The sequence below is a fragment of the Primulina tabacum genome, chromosome 16 (genome assembly GCF_025594145.1).
Source record: "Primulina tabacum isolate GXHZ01 chromosome 16, ASM2559414v2, whole genome shotgun sequence".
NCBI classification, from domain to species: domain Eukaryota; kingdom Viridiplantae; phylum Streptophyta; class Magnoliopsida; order Lamiales; family Gesneriaceae; genus Primulina; species Primulina tabacum.
The window spans coordinates 36,474,455-36,496,045 of NC_134565.1; the positions used below are offsets into that span (position 1 = coordinate 36,474,455).

The 21,591-nt window shown below is 34.6% G+C and overlaps 3 protein-coding genes across 6 annotated transcripts; 2 read left to right on the top strand and 1 right to left on the bottom strand.

Annotated features, from left to right (window-relative positions):
- Nucleotides 1-1,171: 1,171 nt before the first annotated feature.
- LOC142528965 (auxin-responsive protein IAA14-like) lies at nt 1,172-3,884 on the top strand. Of its 2 annotated transcripts, none has more exons than XM_075634274.1 (5): nt 1,172-1,614; nt 1,976-2,211; nt 2,634-2,772; nt 2,875-2,936; nt 3,537-3,884. In XM_075634274.1, the coding sequence occupies exons 1-5, from the start codon at nt 1,385-1,387 to the stop codon at nt 3,572-3,574; spliced, it is 705 nt and encodes a 234-aa protein (XP_075490389.1). In that variant the 5' UTR covers nt 1,172-1,384; the 3' UTR covers nt 3,575-3,884. The 2 variants fall into 2 exon arrangements, with proteins under 2 accessions (XP_075490389.1, XP_075490388.1); XM_075634273.1 differs by having other exon boundaries at nt 1,190-1,614; nt 2,637-2,772.
- Nucleotides 3,885-6,775: 2,891 nt separating this feature from the next.
- Nucleotides 6,776-12,532, bottom strand: LOC142528682 (putative galacturonosyltransferase 6). The gene is made up of 9 exons (XM_075633776.1): nt 12,149-12,532; nt 12,011-12,045; nt 11,548-11,589; nt 11,310-11,457; nt 11,149-11,213; nt 10,077-10,309; nt 8,846-9,203; nt 7,448-7,969; nt 6,776-7,208 (listed from the first exon to the last, which is right to left on the bottom strand). Exons 1-9 carry the CDS (start codon nt 12,285-12,287, stop codon nt 6,933-6,935), a joined length of 1,818 nt encoding a protein of 605 aa, XP_075489891.1. The 5' UTR covers nt 12,288-12,532; the 3' UTR covers nt 6,776-6,932.
- A 3,231-nt stretch (nt 12,533-15,763) lies between these two features.
- LOC142528668 (E3 ubiquitin protein ligase DRIP2-like) lies at nt 15,764-21,467 on the top strand. 3 transcript variants are annotated; one of them, XM_075633760.1, is made up of 8 exons: nt 15,765-15,933; nt 16,076-16,323; nt 17,155-17,254; nt 18,113-18,440; nt 18,563-19,002; nt 19,101-19,154; nt 20,642-20,714; nt 21,082-21,467. In XM_075633760.1, the coding sequence occupies exons 2-8, from the start codon at nt 16,209-16,211 to the stop codon at nt 21,250-21,252; spliced, it is 1,281 nt and encodes a 426-aa protein (XP_075489875.1). In that variant the 5' UTR covers nt 15,765-15,933; nt 16,076-16,208; the 3' UTR covers nt 21,253-21,467. The 3 variants fall into 3 exon arrangements, with proteins under 3 accessions (XP_075489876.1, XP_075489875.1, XP_075489874.1); XM_075633759.1 differs by having other exon boundaries at nt 15,765-16,323; XM_075633761.1 differs by lacking the exons at nt 20,642-20,714; nt 21,082-21,467 and adding an exon at nt 19,262-19,289 and having other exon boundaries at nt 15,764-16,323.
- Nucleotides 21,468-21,591: the final 124 nt, after the last annotated feature.

The following is a 21,591-nucleotide window of genomic DNA, read 5'->3' on the forward strand; positions in this document are numbered from 1 at the left end:
ATTCCAAAGTTTCTACAAAGCACAAAACATGACAAAGCATCAAACATTACAAGCTCAACTGTAAAAGACATACTTAATTTTAAATATAATTTCAAGTCAAATTATATTGGGAGAAATTAACGAGTGCAAGTTATTTCCAGTTGATGAATTTCCAATTATTTAAAACCTAATCTAAAGGATCCGACACTTTCTTTTATTAAAAACATCAAATTTCTTAATATTGAAATAGAAACAAAAAGCTTGCGTCTTTTTACATATAAAGCTCTTTTAATATGGTCAACTTTGCTTTTGACCTAATCGTTACCTTTTACTCACACTTCATGCTTAAACTCACTTTTTATAATTATACTAAATTTGAGACCCTCAATGATACATATCAGCATCCCTGTACTGATTCAATCTAATTACTAATCGTATCTAACCCATTAAATTAAATCTCCTCCTCTGTGGTGTACGTACCATTATTGTTGTGTTAAGGTTCTAAAGTGTTTTATAGTACGTACTTGTTGAGTTTACACACTAATTCTAAGTAAAGGGAGAATCATCGAGTGTAGTCAGCATGAAAAATACTCCCTACACAGCGTTTCATGGCATTGGATGTATGAGGTTTTAAGTGAAATATGTGATTTTGATCTAATGATATTATATGCTATGTGGATAGTATTTCTCTGATTTAGCATAAAATAACTTAGAAAAGGAACGGCGGCCTGCAGATTCCAGGCAGTAACAATGAGAAAAGTAGGCTACTGTGGTACACCATGTCCAATTCCCATTCCAGGAAGATTAGATATCCAGATGCCTGATTGATCCACGTGTCATCATTGTTAGTTGTCCAGTTAGATAAAATATCTGGAATTGCATATATGAACTTGGATAATCCTGCAAATTTTTAAGTTGAGTTAGGTTAAAATTTCAATCTTAACATGGTATTAGAGCTTAGGTTCTACCATTATGTGTTAGACGACCTATAATTAAACATAAACTTCACGCTCCAGATGTTCATTCTTGGACGTGAGGAGAGTGTGTTAGTTGTCCCAGAATTAGATAAAAATCTTTGGGAGCTGCATATACGAGCTTGAACAATTTTTCCTCTTAAACGAGTTAAATCTAAATTTCAATCTTCACAATTGCTACAATCAATCATGCACTCCAACCCATTTGCCAATATTAATACCCCATTTCGCCCAGGCACGCTCTTCCCCCAACTCTTCTACTTCTCCATTATTACTCATTCTCTATTAGTGTTAGCTCCATTAACTTTTTCACATCCAATAAAAACTTGTCACAAAAAGCAAAATCAAGAAGAGATAATGCGAAGAAAAGTGGAGTGAAATATAAAAAAAATAAAGAAATTGTCGGTGATAGGAAAAAAACGGTTGACAGTATGCTATGTTATGAGGAGGGAAAGAGCCAAAGTATGGATTTTAAAGAAACTGAGCTGAGGCTAGGATTGCCTGGTGGAGAAGAGAAAAATAGTGTTAATTATGGGAAAAGAGGATATGGAGAAACTGTGGATTTGAAGCTTAATCTCTCCTCCAAGGAGATTGATCTGTCGCATGGGAAGGAAAAGAATCTGCTACCCGGGTCTAATGATCCAGTGAAGCCTCCTGCTAAGTAAGCTATTCTTATTATATGTTTTACTTGTGTTTGTGTGAAAGGGCGATCCTTCTCAAGTCAAAACATGTGTTTTTTTGAAATTGTTAAACCTTTTTCCTCTAATAGTGTATTATACTTGGGATTTTTTCTAAAAATTTGTCGTTCACATTTTTGTGTTATGCTCAGCGGTGTTTCTTCTTCATTTACTCATTTTAGTTCTGTTTATTTCTAAAGATGACTCCTTTTCGACAAGAAAGGAAGAAATACTAGATATTCAGCGAGAGAAAATCAGAAATCGGAATCAATTAAAAGCTAAACCCGACAAGATTAATTGTCAGGACTCAAGTATATATGTACTCACCCGATGTGAATCTTCTAGGGCCCGGGTTGTGGGATGGCCGCCAGTTCGATCATTCCGGAAAAATATTATGGCTGTACAAAAGAACAACTCAGAGGTCAGCGATAAGGGAACCACTGTTGCTGGCGGAGCAGCGGTGTTTGTCAAAGTAAGCATGGACGGTGCACCGTACCTCCGCAAAGTTGACTTGAAGATGTACAAGGCGTATCAAGAGCTCTCTGAGGCATTGTGCAAAATGTTCAGTTCCTTCACCACGGGTAAGTTAACTCCTACGTCTCAGAAAAACAAATTAATACCATGCGCTGTTTCATAGACTCGGGTTTTATTTTTATGAGTTTACAGCATCGATTTTTTGAAAGTTTTTGGCATAATGGAACATTCAAATCTTGGTTATTTAGTTAGTACTATTCACACATAATAAATAAATTTAATTATCCGATATCACACTTCAGAAACTAGTGTCGGTCATGTTCAAAAAAATATCGCCGTCTCATTTTGATCTAGAGATAAAAAGCATGAAATTGCTCAAGACGGGATGGTCCCTTCTACATGAAGACTTCTGCTAGAGTTCAATCTCACATGAAAAACTTCTAATCCGAACCTTTTCAGGCAAAACACGGGAAACTTGAAAAATGACTCACTTGGGGATTTGCTATAAATTTTAACTCCATTTTCATAGTAGGCAAATGTGATTCTCAAGGAATGATGGACTTCATGAAGGAGAGCAAGCTCATGGATCTTTTAAATGGTTCTGATTACGTTCCAACTTATGAAGACAAGGATGGGGATTGGATGCTTATTGGCGACGTCCCTTGGGAGTAAGTCATCCAAATCTTACTAACTAGAAAATAAAACCACAGCTTCATTTCATAATTATCGCAAAAATCCAGACAAAGCCTGATTTCATGCATGTCAACTAGGATGTTCGTTGGATCATGCAAGCGTCTTCGCATTATGGAAGGAACAGAGGCTATAGGACTCGGTTGGTTTCTTCGAAGCTGTTCTGTTTTTTTTTTTTTTATCATGATTTTACCAGTTTTGAAACTTAGCACTCACAAAACTTCTAAGTAAACTTCAAAACTACAATATATTGTGGGGCTGTGCTTCACACATCACTGAGCTAGAACATTATCTTAAATGCAAACTATCATCAACCTCAGCCGGTCAGTAAGTCTCTAACTTTGTATCTTGGTACAAAATATATTCTGATGCCATTGCCTGTCATATGATCACATATAAAAATACTTGAAAATAAACCATACTCACAAAACTTCTTAATAAAACGCTATTTGTGATCTTTACTATTTCTATGACAAATGTAAGATTTGTTTTGTAGAGAACTTTCAGACTAAGTGCACATGTAAAACGCATCAAAAATGCAAAAGCAAAAGGGTCGTTGTTTCTTTAGTTAAAAATAGCTGACAACAATAGAAAGAAGAACAAATCCACTCGAACTACTAGTTATGATTTTATTATATCCCCCAATAGGCCATTTCCTGTTATTGTCACACACTCGGTACAATACCATTTAGTACATTTGTACCAAATCAGTAGTTTGACCAAATTGATTTTTGTGCTTCAGCGCCTAGAGCCGTGGAGAAATGCAAGAACAGAAACTAAGACTCGATAAATTCAACCACAACTTGCTCAGTTTGATCTTTGTGTTTGTGCGGTCCAACAAGGAGAAAAAAAGGACAAATGCACGAGATGGATGGAGCAGGATGCTGGATTGTGTCTGTACTACTACATGTTTGGTTGGTTGTAATATTAAGTGTGAAGAATTGTTAAGTATTCATTGTTTTGAACATAAACAAGTACCCCTGTCCCATTAAGTCTTCTTGTGTGGGCTGTTAAAATCTCAATAATGTGCCCAATAATGTCATATCAGATACCTATCTTGTGGTATATTAAAGTGTGTATTTTCCATTCATCCACTTGTCAGTTTGTTTTTCTCATTATGAAATTGCATGTAGTTATAATACATACTTAAATTTGTAAGAGGGGTAAGAATAAAGAAACAGGATAGAAGCGTTGTGAGGTGCTAATTAATATATCATTCTCTCTACTACAGTATGATTGGTTGGTTTGCTGATTAATTTGCACGGAGACGGAGTTATTGGGATGAGAAGCCTAGATCCATAACCTAACTTCAGTTGTGGCTTCGAGTTTTTCCCATGTCAATTTAATGTTATCTCAAAGTTTATCATCCAAATTCATGAACCAAACACCACATGAACTCGCCTTGCACGTTCTTTGCCAGGACCAGACAACAGCATTATCAAAGAGAACCAAGCACGTCAAATTTGTTTTATTTGTTTTAAATTTAATTATATAAAAGTTAGAGATCCCAGTTACAATTTGTAAGTGTGGTCAAACTGATTTATAAAGTAGAATTTAACTGATTTCGAATGAAAAAACACACCGATTGAACTTTTTCAAGAGCACTTACACCAATTTAGCATTTAACGCACAGTTCATCGCTTACAATCAATGTATATATTGATTCAATTTCAACGAAAATCATACCAACTGGTTAAGTTTCAAAAGTTCTTGCATCGATTTGGACAATCAAGATAGTTTAAGAAGCAGAATTAATTCTACTCGTTTTCCTCTTATGTCATTTATGCACTCGGTTTCTCATCAAATGAGCCAAACACCACATGTCTTCACATTAGCTTTGCAGGCACATCAACAACATTATCAATGAAAAACCAAACTCATCACATGTTGGAACTGTTCAATAATTAAGAACAAATTTTACTGTGTATAATTTAACAATGTCAATGTGATCCTAAAATGAAATGCGATCAAATACCACTGAGCTTACACTTCTTTCTTAAATTCTAAACAGTGAGAAGCGTCTTACCAGACAGATTTGAGCAGCACAACTCAAGGAAAAAGTCTGATCAATGCTGAAAGATTTCTAGTATTAGTTGACACTCAGCTCCTAAGTCCTAAGTACTGTTTAGTTCAACCTGAACTACCTTCACGTTTTAGCCTTATATCCATCACCCATCTCTTATATGCACAGAAATACAAACCGAATTCATGAGTATGGGCATATGCAAATATGTAAATCAATCAATAAGGACTCTGAAGTTGATCTGGAAATGCAAGAGCAGGTTGGTGTCAAGCGTCATGCATTTGACCGCCACAAGTAAATACAGTCAAAACCATCACAAACTAACCAGAGATGTAATCGTTAATTTGTAAAACAGAATCGCGCATGGAAATGGATTCCGGCAATCAACGTTGAACGAGATCAGGATGCACGAGGTCGAAAACCTAATCAGAAATGTAATTTCCTGACAATAAACCCTAGCAGTAGTGCGATGTGTTAGGTTAAAGAAATATTGGAAGCAGATGGAGACTGCTGCAGTGATCTGGAGCTGGTTGGAAGCGAAAACTCCATAGTCGAGGTCAAATTTATGGTAACGGTTCAAATTCTGTTTAATTTAAAATAATAAATCAAATACATAAAAAGTAAAAATTCTTTGTTTTGTTTTTAAAAATATTTCTCTATTTCTCAAAAGAATATACATTGCAGGTTCTTTTATAAAAAAAAAAAATTGAAAAAAATATCCCCCCACAAATTATATTTCTCAAAAGAATATACATAAATAATATTTTAAAATATCAAAAATATCCCCCAAAAATTAGATTATATTTTCTCATATATCATCCAAAATGGCACAAATCTCAATATATGTTGAAAAATGTTTATTTGTATTATTATTCTCATTGTATTACATTAAAAAAACTACTTCCGGTAACTGGCAATAATAATAATAATAATAAATTTCTTATTTAATATCACATCGAAGTATATTTATTGAATTTATTTCATTCTGTTTGCTTTAGTAACTTAACGTTTGATGTTTTTATTTGGCTTAGTTGGCTTGGATCTGTAGTCACATTTTTTATGACGAGTTTGATTTCTCAAACACTATTCCCAAGGAGTCAACCAAGAAAAAGGAGAAGAGGAATAAAAATGAGGTGGTTACGCTTGCTGAAACAGAGGAAGAAAGGGTTGAATGTGGTCAAGAACTTGATTTGGACGTTAAAAAGAATCAGAAGAGAAGTCTTGACCTCCAGATTCTCGATAGCGAGGGTAGGAAGCTTGGCCCGAATGGCCAAATTCTTTTTTTTTTATTTTTATTATTTTTTTATTTTGGAAATAGGCCAAATTCTTTATATATGCATGATTAGTTGTTTTAGACATAAACAGTGCATCTTATTTTAAAAAATCAGTTGTTTAGATGCTTGGATGAAGTAAGATTGAGCTGAAATGATATGTTTGGCATTATAAGATATAAAAAGTTTTAATTATGATAATTATTAAAAAGAACATGAAATCATGAAAGCTATACAAATAATTATTTTCTGATATCTTTTTATATCTAAAAATAGTTTCAGGGTATTATAATAACTTTTAAAAGCTCTCTATAATTTTACAAAGTTTAATGGATTTTTTTAATAAATAGAAAAAAAAATGATAAATATAACATTATCTTTAATTTGTTCGTATCGAAGTTCATGAAATTAATAATTGTAACTAATATTTTTTTAGAAGTTATAAATTCAACCTCGACGCATCAATTTGTAAGTCACGCGATATTTTAATTTTTAATGTGGTCCCTCCCCTCAATCAACGCAAACGTACAAATAATAGAAACCGTGGCTTGTGATTATTGTTGTATATGCCACACCGATTGGACATCAGTAATTTTTCACTAGTCGTAGCATGTACGTACACAATCTCGGGGGAGAAAATTCTCACCAAATTTTGGCATGTTATGGCTATAAAATACACTCAACGTTAAAGAAAATATGTTACAGCCGAGTAAATATATGGTCAAACAAAGAGTGGAAATTTACATTAAAAATTGCTTGGAAAATTGAGAAAGAATAGATTATAAAAAAAAATGTGACGCTTACAAATGTGATTCATATATGAAACTTCTTATTTGGGACCTAGTTATCCATGGATATTGCAACTTTGAAGGAAAGGATGCTCATAGTCTACATGTTTTTTCCAGAACAGCTTGTACTTCTCAATCCCAATATCTAACCATGGCTTCAAGTGTCCATCGTAGTGTATGACAGCAGCTTGCTCTATGTCCTCCTGCCTCACATTGGAGTCGTAACCCAGGCCGAGCAAGTGCCATTTCTTATTTAAAGGAACTGTATGTCCATGAAACGTGATCCATCCAATGGGCAAGCTTCCTGCTTTCCACAATGACCGGTTATTGCCCTGTGAGACGATGTTAATTTGTTAAAATTTGTCAACACCATTGTATTAAGGATATAGAAGGGAAGCAAGCTTCCAGGTGCGAAACCAAATTTCCATAAGATGGGATGAATGCGGTAGGTGAATAGATTTTGGAGGGGTGACACTAGCAGTTTTAGAAAAAGTGCACACAAAATTTCAAATTTTCTGTTCGGTCGACTTTCTGTGATATATGCCTCTGGTAATAAGTATTATTTACTCACCAATTGAAGGTACTTGTGATAAACTTGGGTTAAACTTCGTCGTCTCCATTGTTGTAGATCGAACAAGTTCATCCCAAAGGCCCACGTGCACATGTTGTCATCAAATCTGTTTGCAAGTATCGGATCTGTGAAATTGATGAACATATCCATACGGCGGAATGAAGGCTCCCCTTCATCACATGTCTGAACAGCACCATTTACCCTGCCTCGCATTTTCATGCTCCAGAGTCTTGTTAAATCTTTTCTCACCACCACGTCGTGATCAAGAAGGATTATCTTATTCAAATGAGGAAATAAATCTGGCAAATAAAATCGAAGGTGGTTCAGCTCAGAAGTGTATCGTGGATCAACAGAAGCTTCCTTCTTCATGGTCACATTGTATTTGGTTGATAACCATCCATAACTGTCTGTGGTCGAAACATGAATTGTAGCTTTGCCAGGAGGTTTTGATAAGAACCACTTTGACATAGATGGAAAGTTGAGCGAATCTGTCACTATATGAAATACTATTCGTCCGGGTTCCTGTCGAGTAAAGAAAATGTGGTTACATCATAGTATTAGATTCACATGCATGACTGAGAAGCAACATCAAGCCATTACCAATAACCCAGTCACCAATAATCATTGAACTAATATGCTGTCACCATCAGTTGTTTTTGTGACAATAAGGTTTTGCAGAACACCCAAATTGTCTTTAAAGTATAGTGCATAAACAAAAGATAAATACTTTATATGTAGTTTTTTTTCAACAATATATTTTTAATCAAAATAGCATCAAAACCTCCAATTTTCTCGAGAAAAAAAGAGAACGATCAAAACTATCATCATGCTAGCCACATATCTCAGCTTCAACTTAGGAATCCTTCACCAATGAAGTAATTAGGCGGAATAGTTAACAAAATAACATTGATTAATTTTTTTATTTTTTGGAAAACAACTCACCCAAGTGTGTGTATTTGAATACAGTCATATACACTTGAATATGGTTATTTCTCAAAAACAAAATTTGACCAAATTTATTTCACAAAATTTTCCGTAGTTAGGCAAAGGCATAATATAAATATGGTTAGTAGTTATCTTTTTAAAATAAATAAAGAAAATATAAGGACATTGAAAAAATAGAAAAAATATATCCTTCAATTCATAGATTGAAAGTTATATACATTCCAATAAAGATTCAAGTAATGTAGCAAAAAAATTAAAAATCAAAACTGAGAAGCATGCCCAAAACTATTAGATCGTCCAATGAAACACGTCCCTTAATTCGAAATTTTCTTCAAAACCAGAACATTCTCAAAGTTTTCCAATTTAATATTGCTTGAAGTTTTGAATGAATAATAGGAGAGAAAATGCAAAAAGATATCACCAGGAAGAAGGGAAGCAAAGTAGACCGCTTACCCTAGCTGTCGAAACAGTTGAGTTTACAACAACTGAACAAGCCAATATATTGTCAGAGAAAACAGCGAAGTGATAAAGATCAGGATCCTGTCGTTTAGGTTTGTTAGGGAACTCCCGCTCCTCAGGCTCCAAAGCATAATATTCAGCAGTCAATCTCATAGAAAGGCAGTGAAGACCTTTAGGGATGGTTCTTCCACCAAGCTCTTTAAGAAAAGTTTCTTGAGTCCGGTGTGTCCTGACCTGCTCTTCAGCATTATAGGTCATAGCACGAAGTTTTTTCACCATAGCAGTGCAATCAGGGTATATACGACTGGCTTTCAACAAAGTAGAATCCATGGCTTTCATTTTCTGTAAAGCACTGAAGAAGCAGTGTTGATTTATCTTTGACCTTAATGATTTTTTTTAAACAACCATAATGAATTTTCATAGAACAGTAGCTTCCATCAAGATAAAACCTGACATGTACATACTTCCGTTGAGTGAAAAATCATAATAAAACTAACATATTAATTGGTTTATTTATCACTATTGAAGTTGTTGTTTAGTTGGTCACGCCCCCGGTCTGGGCAGCACAAGCATGACTGCACTCTTATACCAACTATTTCGTATTCATCATCACTTTACAAAAATTGTTAACCCAAGTTGTTATAAGAGTTCATCATATATCATTAATCTGTTTAAACATTCCATTTTTATCCATGTGGGATAGGTATCACACAGCTTTTACGGGAGAGCCTCGAAAGAAAGTACTAACACACCAAATGTTAATAATAATCGACTAGAAGTTTAAAAAAAATTCCAGGAGAAATAAGGGAGATCAAATCACCAAGAGTCAATTCCATGGAGATCTGGAGAGAGAAGGGAAAAATAGTACTAACCTTTAATATGAGGTTTAAGATCTTGAAACTAGTTTCATACATGACCAACTGACTACAAATGGATTGCCAGAAAACAACCATTCTACAACTACAACAAACATCCAATTCTTGGAATAAGAAAGGCAATATTTTGCTTGGTATATTACAACTACAAGATGGTTACCAAGCCATCAAACATCATTTAGAAGTTTTTGTAAACAATAGTACAGTGGCTATCATATATAAAAAAGAATGTTACTCAGTAGTATCGCAAATCAAAACGATTTCACCCAACTGTGAAAAGCTCTTTTGGTTCTCCAATAAGTTCAAATTTAGCATAGATGAAATGTAAAGAACTGAGGAAAATGGCATACCCTCGAGATACACGAGAATCTTTAATGGATTGACTCATGGCTCGCTGAATATCTTTAATTCGAAGTTTCAATCCTTTCACAAAATGAGAACTGCTATTTGCCGGTAAAAAATTTAAGTATGCTTTGGCCCTAATCACCTGGTCTTTCATCTCCTTTAACTTATCATCTAGTGTCCTCCTTGGCATGTTAGGTACATCCGCGTTGTTCAGAACTGTATCTACATGGGACACTTCCTTTATTAAACAAAAGAACAAAGCATTATTTGGGAAACACAATGAAGCTAAAACGTAAAGAGAGAGAAGGAAAAGAGACACCCCCCCAAAAAAATGCAATGAAAAGTTATTCATCATTTCACAGAGTAATGAAAAGACGTTCTGTAAACTAGAACCCTCCAACAAACAGAAATATGCATTGTGATGAAAGTATCGAAGAACAAAAACAAATAAAACAGCCTAATATCATCCTTGAACTCATGGCACCTTGGGCAGATAATTGGTGCTTCTTATATCCTAGTGGTATGATGATTCGCTGACCTCTCATGATACCATATATTAGATAGTCAAAATAAGTGGAAATGGTCAGATCACAGGAAGGACGAAAAGGGAAAAATAAATGGAGCATGATCTCTAGCATCTCATGAACAAATATGCCAGCTCCCTGAATAAATTATCACTTAAAAACCGTAGGGGAGTTTCAAGGGACCAATTAATGCAATCATGAGTTGTGAGATTGATGGTCTTGTGTAAACCGTAACTTCAATTGTATCTATTTCGTCTGAACAAAACATGTGAAGGTGTTTCCCAGAGGCGAACTACAAAATATTGGCTGTCTTACAAGTGATGATTCGCCAGTGTCATTCAAATAAACTGAAAATACAGCCAGTTAAGTTATGTTATGCATCCAACTTAAAAACAAAAATCCAGAAACTTAATGCATATACCATGTGAACTGTAACGATTGATCATATATGCGTCGAGGGTATATGAAAATTTTCACCATCAATAAGGTTAAGTAGAATGATGAAATAAATACTCTGAATAATAAGTCATTTATATCAACCAGATTACTGTACCTTTGTCCCCTGCAAATCCTCCTGCTGCCTTTTCTGTGTACCGTCCTTTGTATCAGATCCAGCAGCTGAAGTTGCAATAAGAACAGAGTTAAATGTCATTCAAAATTCTATGAAAAAAACCAACATTAAATCTTGAAAAAGGATATGTGAACAAGACCAACCATTATTTACTGACAAGACAGCACCATCAGCAGAAACTCTAGATTCATCAGATCTTTTATCCTCATCAGAACTAAAACTAACTTCAGAATTTGAGGTATTATCTTTGTACACCACTAGGAGTGGTTCCTTCAATCCTTCGCCATCCTCCTGAACAACATAATCACATTCAGGAATACAAAAACCAGAATAAACCAATACATGACATCTGTCAAACAAATGATGCATCTAGTTGATTACCTGCTCTATTACGTTAAGAGTTTGGGCCTCAGCTCGGCGTTTCTGCACAAGATAATTATGCAGCATATGTTACTTCATTTTCTATAAAAAAATTCTCACATTCGGATGCTAAAATCTTCGAAGTTTGAGACTAGTGTATCAATTGACACTGCATTTGATTGATGAGGAAAATGAAAGTCAACCAAATCCAAACACCAAGGCATTTGAAAAAAGTGATATCTTGATTCGTAATTCTTAATACTTGCACAACCTTCGTCAGCTGCTGGAAGAAAGAGAGAGCACAAACTCAAAGACTAGGAACTATGCGTTCTACAGATGGAATCAAATAACACAATCAATAGCAAAGCAAATAAATGCAATATCAGTTCACCAACTACACGAAAAATACTAAAGCACCACAGAGATATCAGCTAAACAAGTAATATAATCAATCAATCAAGCTCCAAAGAAGAGAGATTCATACAATGATTGACAAATCTTCCACGAATTCTTTGGACACTGCGACAAGAGAAGAACAACAGGGAAAAACACAAATCAGAATAAACCCACCACAGAAAAAAATTATAAAAAACACACAACTCAAGTGCCAAAAAATTCTTACCTTCGTAATTAATATGCTTGAGCCTATGAGACAGTAAAAAAACGGGAACAACAACAGAAAGACCAAGCAAGGAGAGGATCAAAATCCTCGTACATCTACGAAATTCCCTCATCAATTTCATCCACACAATCGGGCTCATCAGAAACCGGAAAAATTCGTTCTGCACATTTATTTATCAGATTTCCAAAAACAACAATCACCGAAGCTGAAAAACAATCCGACGAAATTAGGGGTTTTCCTCGTTTATTTGAGAAAAAAACAAGGTCGTCTACGGAGAGCACTTGTGTGTACTGTCAATTCAAATCAAATGGGAATCGGAGATAAATATTGCGTTGAGCGACCAAGGCGGGTAGGGTTGGAACTTGGAGGTGTCACGTTCATATCAAGAGAAGGAATGAATTAATATATGTTGAACTATGTTTTTTTTAATTATATCTCGTGGAATTAAATATTTAATTTCAATATAAAAAGGTATGGGTGGCATTTGGCCCACAGCTCAATCATTTTTCTCTAAAATAAAATATGAGTGATATAAAAACTATGATTTTTTTAACATTATGCAAAAGTATTTTTGTTGTTAAAATAAACAAAATATATATAAAATTATGGCAAAAACTTGTGTGAGACGGTCTCACACTCGTATTTTGTGAGATGGATCTCTTATTTGGGTCATCAATGAAAAAATATTACCTTTTATGCTAAGAGTGTTACTTTTTATTGTGAATATCGATATAGTTGACTCGTCTCACAGATAAAGATTCGTGAGACCGTCTCACAAGAGATCTCCTCTTAAATTATATATACCTATAATTAATATCGGGCAACCAAGCCATTGCTAGAAAAGAATTAATTGATATGTGTATAGACGGACCATTTTTTCTATAAACACTATTTAATAAAACATAATTTATATCTTACTAAATATATAATTATATATGGAAATATATAGGTTCAATTTTGTCTAGTTAGGTAAGGGCCCGAAATCAATAACGACTGCAGTCATGCCATTGGATCGTCTTGGGTTTGGACCACATACCTTGTGAAATGTTATTTTCATCCCTATTTAATGTACTTATGATTGGTTATTATCTGTCTACCTTCCGTTCATATATAATTTTTCTTCTTTAAAGACCACGAGTCAAGAGGTGTCGCAATCATTAGACAAATAATATTTGGATGATAAAAGGTATAAAATTTTCTAAATTTTATATTTCTAATATAATTTAGATACTTAATTTTTTAATTTAGGACAACTTGCAATGTTTTTAGAATATAAAAACGTGAGTTGAACGATAATTAAAATGTTCTTATAAGATAATGGTCCAAATATATTTTCGAATCTAAAAACGTTTTTTATAAAATAGTTGTTCAATTATATATTTATTCTCAAAACGACTTTAAAGAGTAGATCTCACGGGTAGTATTTTGTGAGACGAATCTCTTATTTGGGTCATCTATAAAAAAATATTACTTTTTATGCTTGGAGTGTTACTTTTTATTGTGAATATCGGTAGGATTGACTCGTCTCACAGATAAAGATTCGCGAGACCGTCTCACAAAAGATTTTTTTCTATTTCTTCAGTTTCTTTCGATGCTCGCACTGTCTTTGTCTCCAGTCTCCCCTGTAAGTTTTTTTTTTTCCTTCAAAAAAAAATATATATATATATATATATTTCTATTGATTAAATCCCGTGAACATGTGAACCGTGTGCGAGGATCCCTTGTTTTAAATTATTTATTAGTGGTATAAATCATGCAGCGTATAAGTTGAATAATAATTTTATTTTATTGATGAGCTTCATCCGCTATCTTTTGTTGCATATTTGATAAAATTTCAGACTAACACAATAGTCTATACATTATGTTAGTCAAATATATTGTATTAAGCAAGTCATGTGTGACATATTCGTTTGAAAATGTGTTGACATGAATAATGAAACGCGTGATGACAAATGATTTGTTAGTGTGTGAATTGGGTAATAATACAAATTGAACGATAGTTTGGTTAATTTGTTCATATTTACTGTGCAATTAGACACACACATAATATGGTAACAATAGCAAACATGTATTTGTACATATGTGGCTTTTATTTTATTTTCTTTAACATTAGAAATGTTGTCAAATGTTATTTTATTATTATGATCTGAAGCTGGACCACCAATCTTAAGGGGCCATAATGTACGTAGTACTGTTATTTAATTTTCTTTGAGCTATCACTTTTTTTTATTTTATATTTGAACACTAAATATAGTGAAATATAATTCAATTTTGTTATTCGAAATTTGAACATTATTTTTGAGAAGTTATATATGTAAAAACAATTATTTATTGAAATATAAATATTCCACGTGTGTAGGAAGATAGAAAATAACGGTGTTCATGTATAACCTTGCCATGATTTTTCATAAAACTATTTACTCGTGAGGTTAAATTTGTTTAGATATATATATTATGACTTATTATTATTACATAAATCTTAAATTTCAAGTACATAATTATGTCGTTGCCCGAAACTAATTGACGGTTTAAAATAAAAAAAAATGCTAAAGAATGAAAGTTAATATCTATCTATCTATCTATTTTATTTTATTAAAGTTGAAGACATGGTAGAAACTGTAAAGGACATCAAAACATGTATATCCATTTTTGCCCCCTCCATTATGGACAGATTAACAAAAACTGTTTTCTATCAAAATTGCAGCGTAATCATTCACTGTTTTTATAAGGCAAAAACTCGCGTGAGACGGTCTCACGTGTTGTATTTTATGAGACAGATATTTTATTTGAATCATCCATGAAAAAATATTATTTTTTTAGCTAAGAGTACTAATTTTTATTGTGAATATCGGTAGGATTGACCCGTCTCACAGATAAATATTTGTGAGACCGTCTCACAAGAGACATACTGTTCTTATAAATACATTTTGATTCTCTTTAAATATAAATCAAATGAATTATAAAAAAATATTACGTGCATCGATATACTATTATTATATAAAACAACAACACCTTAGTTGATATCTTGGTATGCTCAACCTTAAATCATATTCATTTTATAAACATACACGAAATCACGTTGTATAATTTGCTCTAAAATATTGATTTGGGTTACGTAATCGACACGTTCATTTTTTTTTTTAATTTTGAATTCAGACGAGAAGAATTGGATTTGCTAGAATATTTTGTTGCGGTTGATTGATGAAATATAGAAAAATAATGAAAGATGATTTGGTGGACACCGTTAATGGTTGGGGGAGGATAGAAAACGGAGGCGCAAGGAAATATGAAAACGACTCCACCAAATAACAATGGCTCAATTGGGTCATCTAAGAGCATGTTTGATAAAGCATGCGTTTCAGTTAATCGACCATTGCAAATCTCGTCCGAATTTTGTTTAAAATGACACATAAATTTTATGTTTTAATTACGTATAATTTTATTTTATTATAATTATGTACAATTTTATTATATTTTGTAAATAATAAATTGTTTAAAAAACTTATTTCATAGACAAAAGAATTGTTAGTAAATTAGTGATAATCAATTAATTAATATTACTTGGAAACTAATAAAGAAAATTTGGTTCCAGCTAAATTGAAGATATATGAAGCCTTGTCCCAGCTCCCACCTCTCTCTCTCGATTTTGACTCCAAACCCCCACACACGGACACAACTCATACACGCAGAGGGAGAGATCGTCGACGACACGCCATCGGCCCTAGCCCACGTTCTATTTATCCCCAAATCTCATCTCACCAATTCCCCTTTCCTCAGATTTATAGGTCCATTTCACTATAATCCCTTTCACATCTGTGAGTGACCGTGTGTTCCTCCTCACTTTTATGTGTGTTTTATCATCCGGCTGGTCGCGGTTTAAAGCGTTCGTGGTGTTAATTGTGCGTTTGGTATGTGGGTTTAATGGAGATGCAGGTGTAGCAACATGTAGTGGACGTAAATCTCATCATTTCATGAGATGGCGCCAGCATGCACCGCATAAGATACTTGGGTTCGAGAGCTGTGGTTTTAGATCGTTTATTTAGCTGAATTGGGTTATACGATGTCGCATCAGGTCGTGAAGGTGAGACGGGAGGCGGTGGTGCCATGCATGACATGCCCCCTCTGCCACAAGCTCTTCCGCGACGCCACAACCATTGTAGAATGTCTCCACACGTGTGAGTGCTGCTCGATGGTCTTTTTTGAATCATGATTTTTCTTGTATTCGTGGGAGAGTATTCCAATTTTGCCTTGCTTTTTAGCGTTTTCGAGTTTCTTGGTGATCTGGGTTTCGCTAGCACCTCGGTTTGTCGTTCAGATTGCGTGTTAATTATTACGTTATTTAGATTTTTTCGTGGGTAAATTGAGCTTGTTTTTATGGTTTAGTGGTTCCTTGCGAGTTTCTCTCTTGTCTGAATTGTCGCGTTATGTTAACGTTTGATTGATTTTATGTCAGTGGGGAAATTCATATGCTTGTCGAGCTTTCACGTGAGCTGAATTTCTTGACGGGTTTCCTGTTATAATGGTTTGATTCATGTGTCGTAAAACATTTTAACGGTGATACTCTTGGATATAGGAATATTTTTAATCTACTAAATGGGGACGTTTATCTGCTTTGGTTTTGATGTATTAGCGAACCAACATAGTATCTGATTGGGGGCACATGGCTTTCAACGGTCCTTTGTCTACCCCACTTAATTTGATTGAAGTCTTGAATCATTGGGACTCGAGATCTTGATAAAAATTTGGGTGATATTTACTATTGGTTATCAAGCAATTAATGTAATTCTTTTTTCTGTGGCAAGCAGTTTGCTGTGTTTGGGGAAAGATTAAAAAATTGCATTTAATGTAATTCGTTTTTTGTGTCTCAGACTCTGAAAGACATCTTTTAATCTTTGCTCATTTGGACCTTTTGAGCTTGAATAAATGTTTTATAAGTTTTCATGGTGTAGTTTTATTCTTTTTCTTTTGATGTGAACTTGATGTTCTTTTTCATGAATACCACATAGTTTGCCAGAAATGTATATACAAGAAGCTGTCTGACGAAGAAATGGAATGCTGCCCCGTATGCAACATAGATTTGGGTTGTGTTCCCTTGGAAAAGTTGAGGTGAGGTCTTCAAATTCATCATTTCTTTGTCCAGTTGTGCATTATTGCCATCTCTCTCTCTCTCTCTCTCAACTACACATTGGTGCAAACATAAACATGCTTAAGCACCCACAACACTCACAAGAAGTCAGTTGGTTTATTATAATCCTTTCTCGACTAGTAACACAGAATTTTATGTAAAGTGAAAGCAGTCATTGCTTTAATTTCTCATTTTTCCCTAACCATTTTAGTGAAGAATTATGCAGAACATTGCATTCCTTCACAATTGCATTCCTTCACAAGTTCAACTCCTACATTTTATTTCACTTTGTTCCCACCTCAATGTCTTGACAGTTTAGAATTCATTGGCAGTTGTAATTTTAGGGACACATGGGCTTTGTTTTCTGCGTGGAAGTCATTGAAATCTGGTATTTGGAAAAAAATGTTGTGCTTCTTGTTTTCTTGTGTACGATGTGCTTCTGATGATCATAAATTTTATTGACCTGGAATGATTAGCTGCTCAACGGCAGTCCCTGCCAAAAGCACAGAGGAATTGAATGTTCATTGTTGTGCACTTATTTGTGGTGAAATAATAGAGAGTCTGTGTCAAATGAAATAGGAACAAAGAAACCAAAACATGATAAGTTCTATGTTGAGGAATGTTTGCATGTTTGCACATATCGTGAGAACTTCACATCATTGAGTGTGAATGGTATTGTTTGTACACTTCGATAACGGCCTCATTTCTGTGCTTATTTTGAATATGTGGATGTGTTGTTACTGTATAATTTTTTTTAACATTAACAGGATTTTGCATGTTTTGTACAAGGAACTTCGTTTTTCCTCAAGCATCTCAATATTTTCTTTTAACACTGACAGGCCGGATCATAATTTGCAAGATGTAAGGGCAAAAATATTTCCTTACAAGAGGATAAAATTGAAGTCCCCTGAAATTGCAACTCCTATTGCATTACCTGCAAAGAGAAAGGAAAGGTCTCTCTCATCTCTGGTGGTTAGCACTCCCAGAGTATCAGCACAGAGTGGAATGACTGGAAGAAGGTCAAAATCCACGGTAAGAAAAGCATCACGAGGTTCTAGTTTTAGTATTGAGAAACCAATTAAGAAAGATGATGACTCCACCGAGGACCATCATGAAAGCTCTGGCTCACCAGAGACATTGAACAAACTTACTCAAAATACGAGGCAGGTATGGGATAAAGTTCTGAAGCTTATGAACATCAGTACATCTTTCCCGCATTGGGGGCCTCAAATCCCCTGTTTTTTATTGACAGATGTTGCTCTTCATGCTTACTGATATTATTGTTGCAGAACAATGCTGCTGTGGAGTCATCAACTAACCATATTTCTGATAAGGGAAGAGAAAATGGTTCGTCGCCTTGGGAAGGGAAATCTGATATTTGGAAGCCTTTAACTTGTTTGGTGGAGGCAGCAAACAGGAGTAAATCTTCAAAGTATGGAACCCAAGGTTCAGTTGCCAAATCATCAGCTTTGCAATCCCATGACAGTGATGGACTTCTTAATAAAGTCAAGAACAAGGAACACAGGCAGAAATCAAAAGATCGAGATGAGAATGACTATATCCCTCCAGAGTCAGAAAAGCCTAAAAAGCTGCGCAGAATTCGGCAGAAAAAGGCACCAAATTTTGGAGAATGTAGGATTCCTCCCCAGGCTCTGATCGACGCTATAAGCTCTAGATTTGAGAGAAAAAATCACCCGATTTGGTTCTCATTAGTGGCAGCTGATGAACAGTAAGCAGTTTTTGTGTAATCTTCTGAATGATCATGCTAAAATTATTAACATTGATTAATTCTATATTTCTCTAATTATTTGTGATATATATGTTTAGGGAAGGAGATGCAACACCCTTGCCTCAGATTTCTGCAGGTTATTTGAGAATTAAGTGAGTTCTCAAAAGCTTCATTTGTTACACCTTTATAAAATAATTGAACTTTGAATTTAACAGTGTCTTTTGACTCTTTTCTATTGCTGTCTTCTTGCATCTGCCAGAGGCATGCGTTAGTTACTTAGGACATTACTTACTCAGTTGATGCAAAATGAAAGGTCAACAAAAAAAATAATTTGAAGGGGCTATAATACTAGAGGTATTATATCCGATATGCTTCTTGATTCAAAGGTTCTTTGGCCTCAAATGTTGTTTGATAAACTAAATATGCAAAATTTTGTGCGGATGGTTTATAGAGTTCTGATTTGGGTGATGGATTTGGAGCAATCTGGCACTCTGTTTTACAAAAATAGAGTGTCCACAATTTAATTCTTCTCTTGAAATCCAGCATGTCATCACCTGCAGGTTTTGTTGGAGTTCATATAATTACTTGGTAACAAAGTAACTGGGCATCTGTTTTATGCATTTGACTTTGTTACTGGTATCAGATATGGGTCTCTTTGCATCCATACTTGCATCCATTATCCATAAGTACCTATAGTACGATAGTTTCTTGTATTGTTCTCAGGAAATATTGTTTTACATGTTTTACATCCAACCTCTCTACAGCTCACACATCATCATTTATAGGTTACATTGATACAAACTGTCAGTTTCAGCAACTCTCTTGTTATATAAAATTAGCGGCAATTGACAATGACTGGTTCGAAGTTACTGCTGGACAATTTGGTGTTGCGTGTGTTGAATAACTCTGATTAGTGACAATAGGATGAACCGTAGAGCTGAATCAATAAATTTCTCCTCTGTAGTGTACCAAGCTTGTGCTTTCAATCGATTCACCCAATAATGTCTCAAATATGACACAGTATAATGGGCGACAGCAATCAACTTGCATACACCCATCCATCCTATTGTATATCTGTCGCTTGTGTTATTATGTGCTCGTTATGGGTGAATGATGTAAACCATTTGTTTTCTTCTTGCTTTTCTGTCAACTACCTTTTGGTCTTTATTATCCTCTGAGTCAGTGGCCATTTTTTTTAAAGTCTTTGCATAAATAATTGTAAATGGTTGTATTCACGAATCTGAGAAGGTAAAAACCATCGCTTTTTAAAAATGTTGGAACAAGTCTGAGGTCTTAGGATTTTAGTGTTTGTTGGACGTCTGTAGATTACTCGGGCAATCCCGTGAATTTTGACTCTTGGTTTAAGATTTATTATATTGATGCCTTCTGGGATTTGTCCGAGTAAAATTCACTGCCCTTAGAGGTTCATTTGCTGCCTTTAGAGGTTCATTTGTTTTTCTTGACAAACAAATACATAAAATTTATAAAATTTCCATGATGTATACTTCGATAATTTCACATCTCGTATAGTTTTCCTGTTTCAGCTGGATTACTCTAGTAGAGCACTCATGCTGATGTTAAAAAAAAGATCTATTTATTGTGCAAGTGACTGTCTTTTACCTATTTCCAATTTGTGCAGGGATGGGAATATTCCCGTTTCTTTTATTCAGAAGTATCTAACGAGGAAGTTAGATCTTGCTGGAGAAGACGAGGTAACTTCATTCACTGTTAATTAATCTTGATACAAATCTAGCTTATATAAGGTTTACCTAGTCTGTGAGCATGTCTCAGTCAAAGAACTCTCAATTCAGTGAAAATTCATATATACATGTGTGTGTTTGTGTGTGTAGAGAGAGAGAGAGAAGAGTTTTTTGTGTGTGTAGAGAGAGAGAGAGAGAGAGAGAGAGAGAGGTGAAAATTCATATTTTAAGTGCGTATGGTTGCAAAGAATCGATGAACAATTTTTAAAGTTCACGTGTAATGATAAATCATATTCATTGCACATTTAGTGTGAAGAAGATGGAGTCTTTAAGGTGCCATAGTTATCTTTGCAGCAATGATATTGCATCATTATTGTAGGTTGAAATCAAATTCATGGGGCACGCAATCATCCCCACATTGACACTGAACAATCTTGTTGATCTATGGCTTCAAGCTACTTCCACAGAGAGAGTATCAGCCACTATTGGTTCGTCTGCAAAGGATTTCGTGATGGTATTGGGCTACGCTCGCAAAATTCCTGATCCTTGAATGCCCCATTTTCCCGATAATCTTCATGTTATTGAGTTCCTTCGCCCGTTTCTCGTTAGCCTGTGTTTTCTTTACACCTGCTGCTATGGCAACTTCGTTAGTTATTTGCGCTGTAGTCATTATATTTGAAGAATTTACAGTTAATTGTACTCGGCGATGTAACTCCTTGGAGGATTGATTTTCAGCTTAAAGTTCTTATCGCCTTGCCTTCGGACTTCTTCCTATTATTACATCAAGATCGAGTTTTTATTACAATTTGCAGTCATTACGTCAAGATTGGTATCGTAAGCCATATCCTTTGGAGTAATTTTTCATGGATACTCTTGCTCAATATATCGG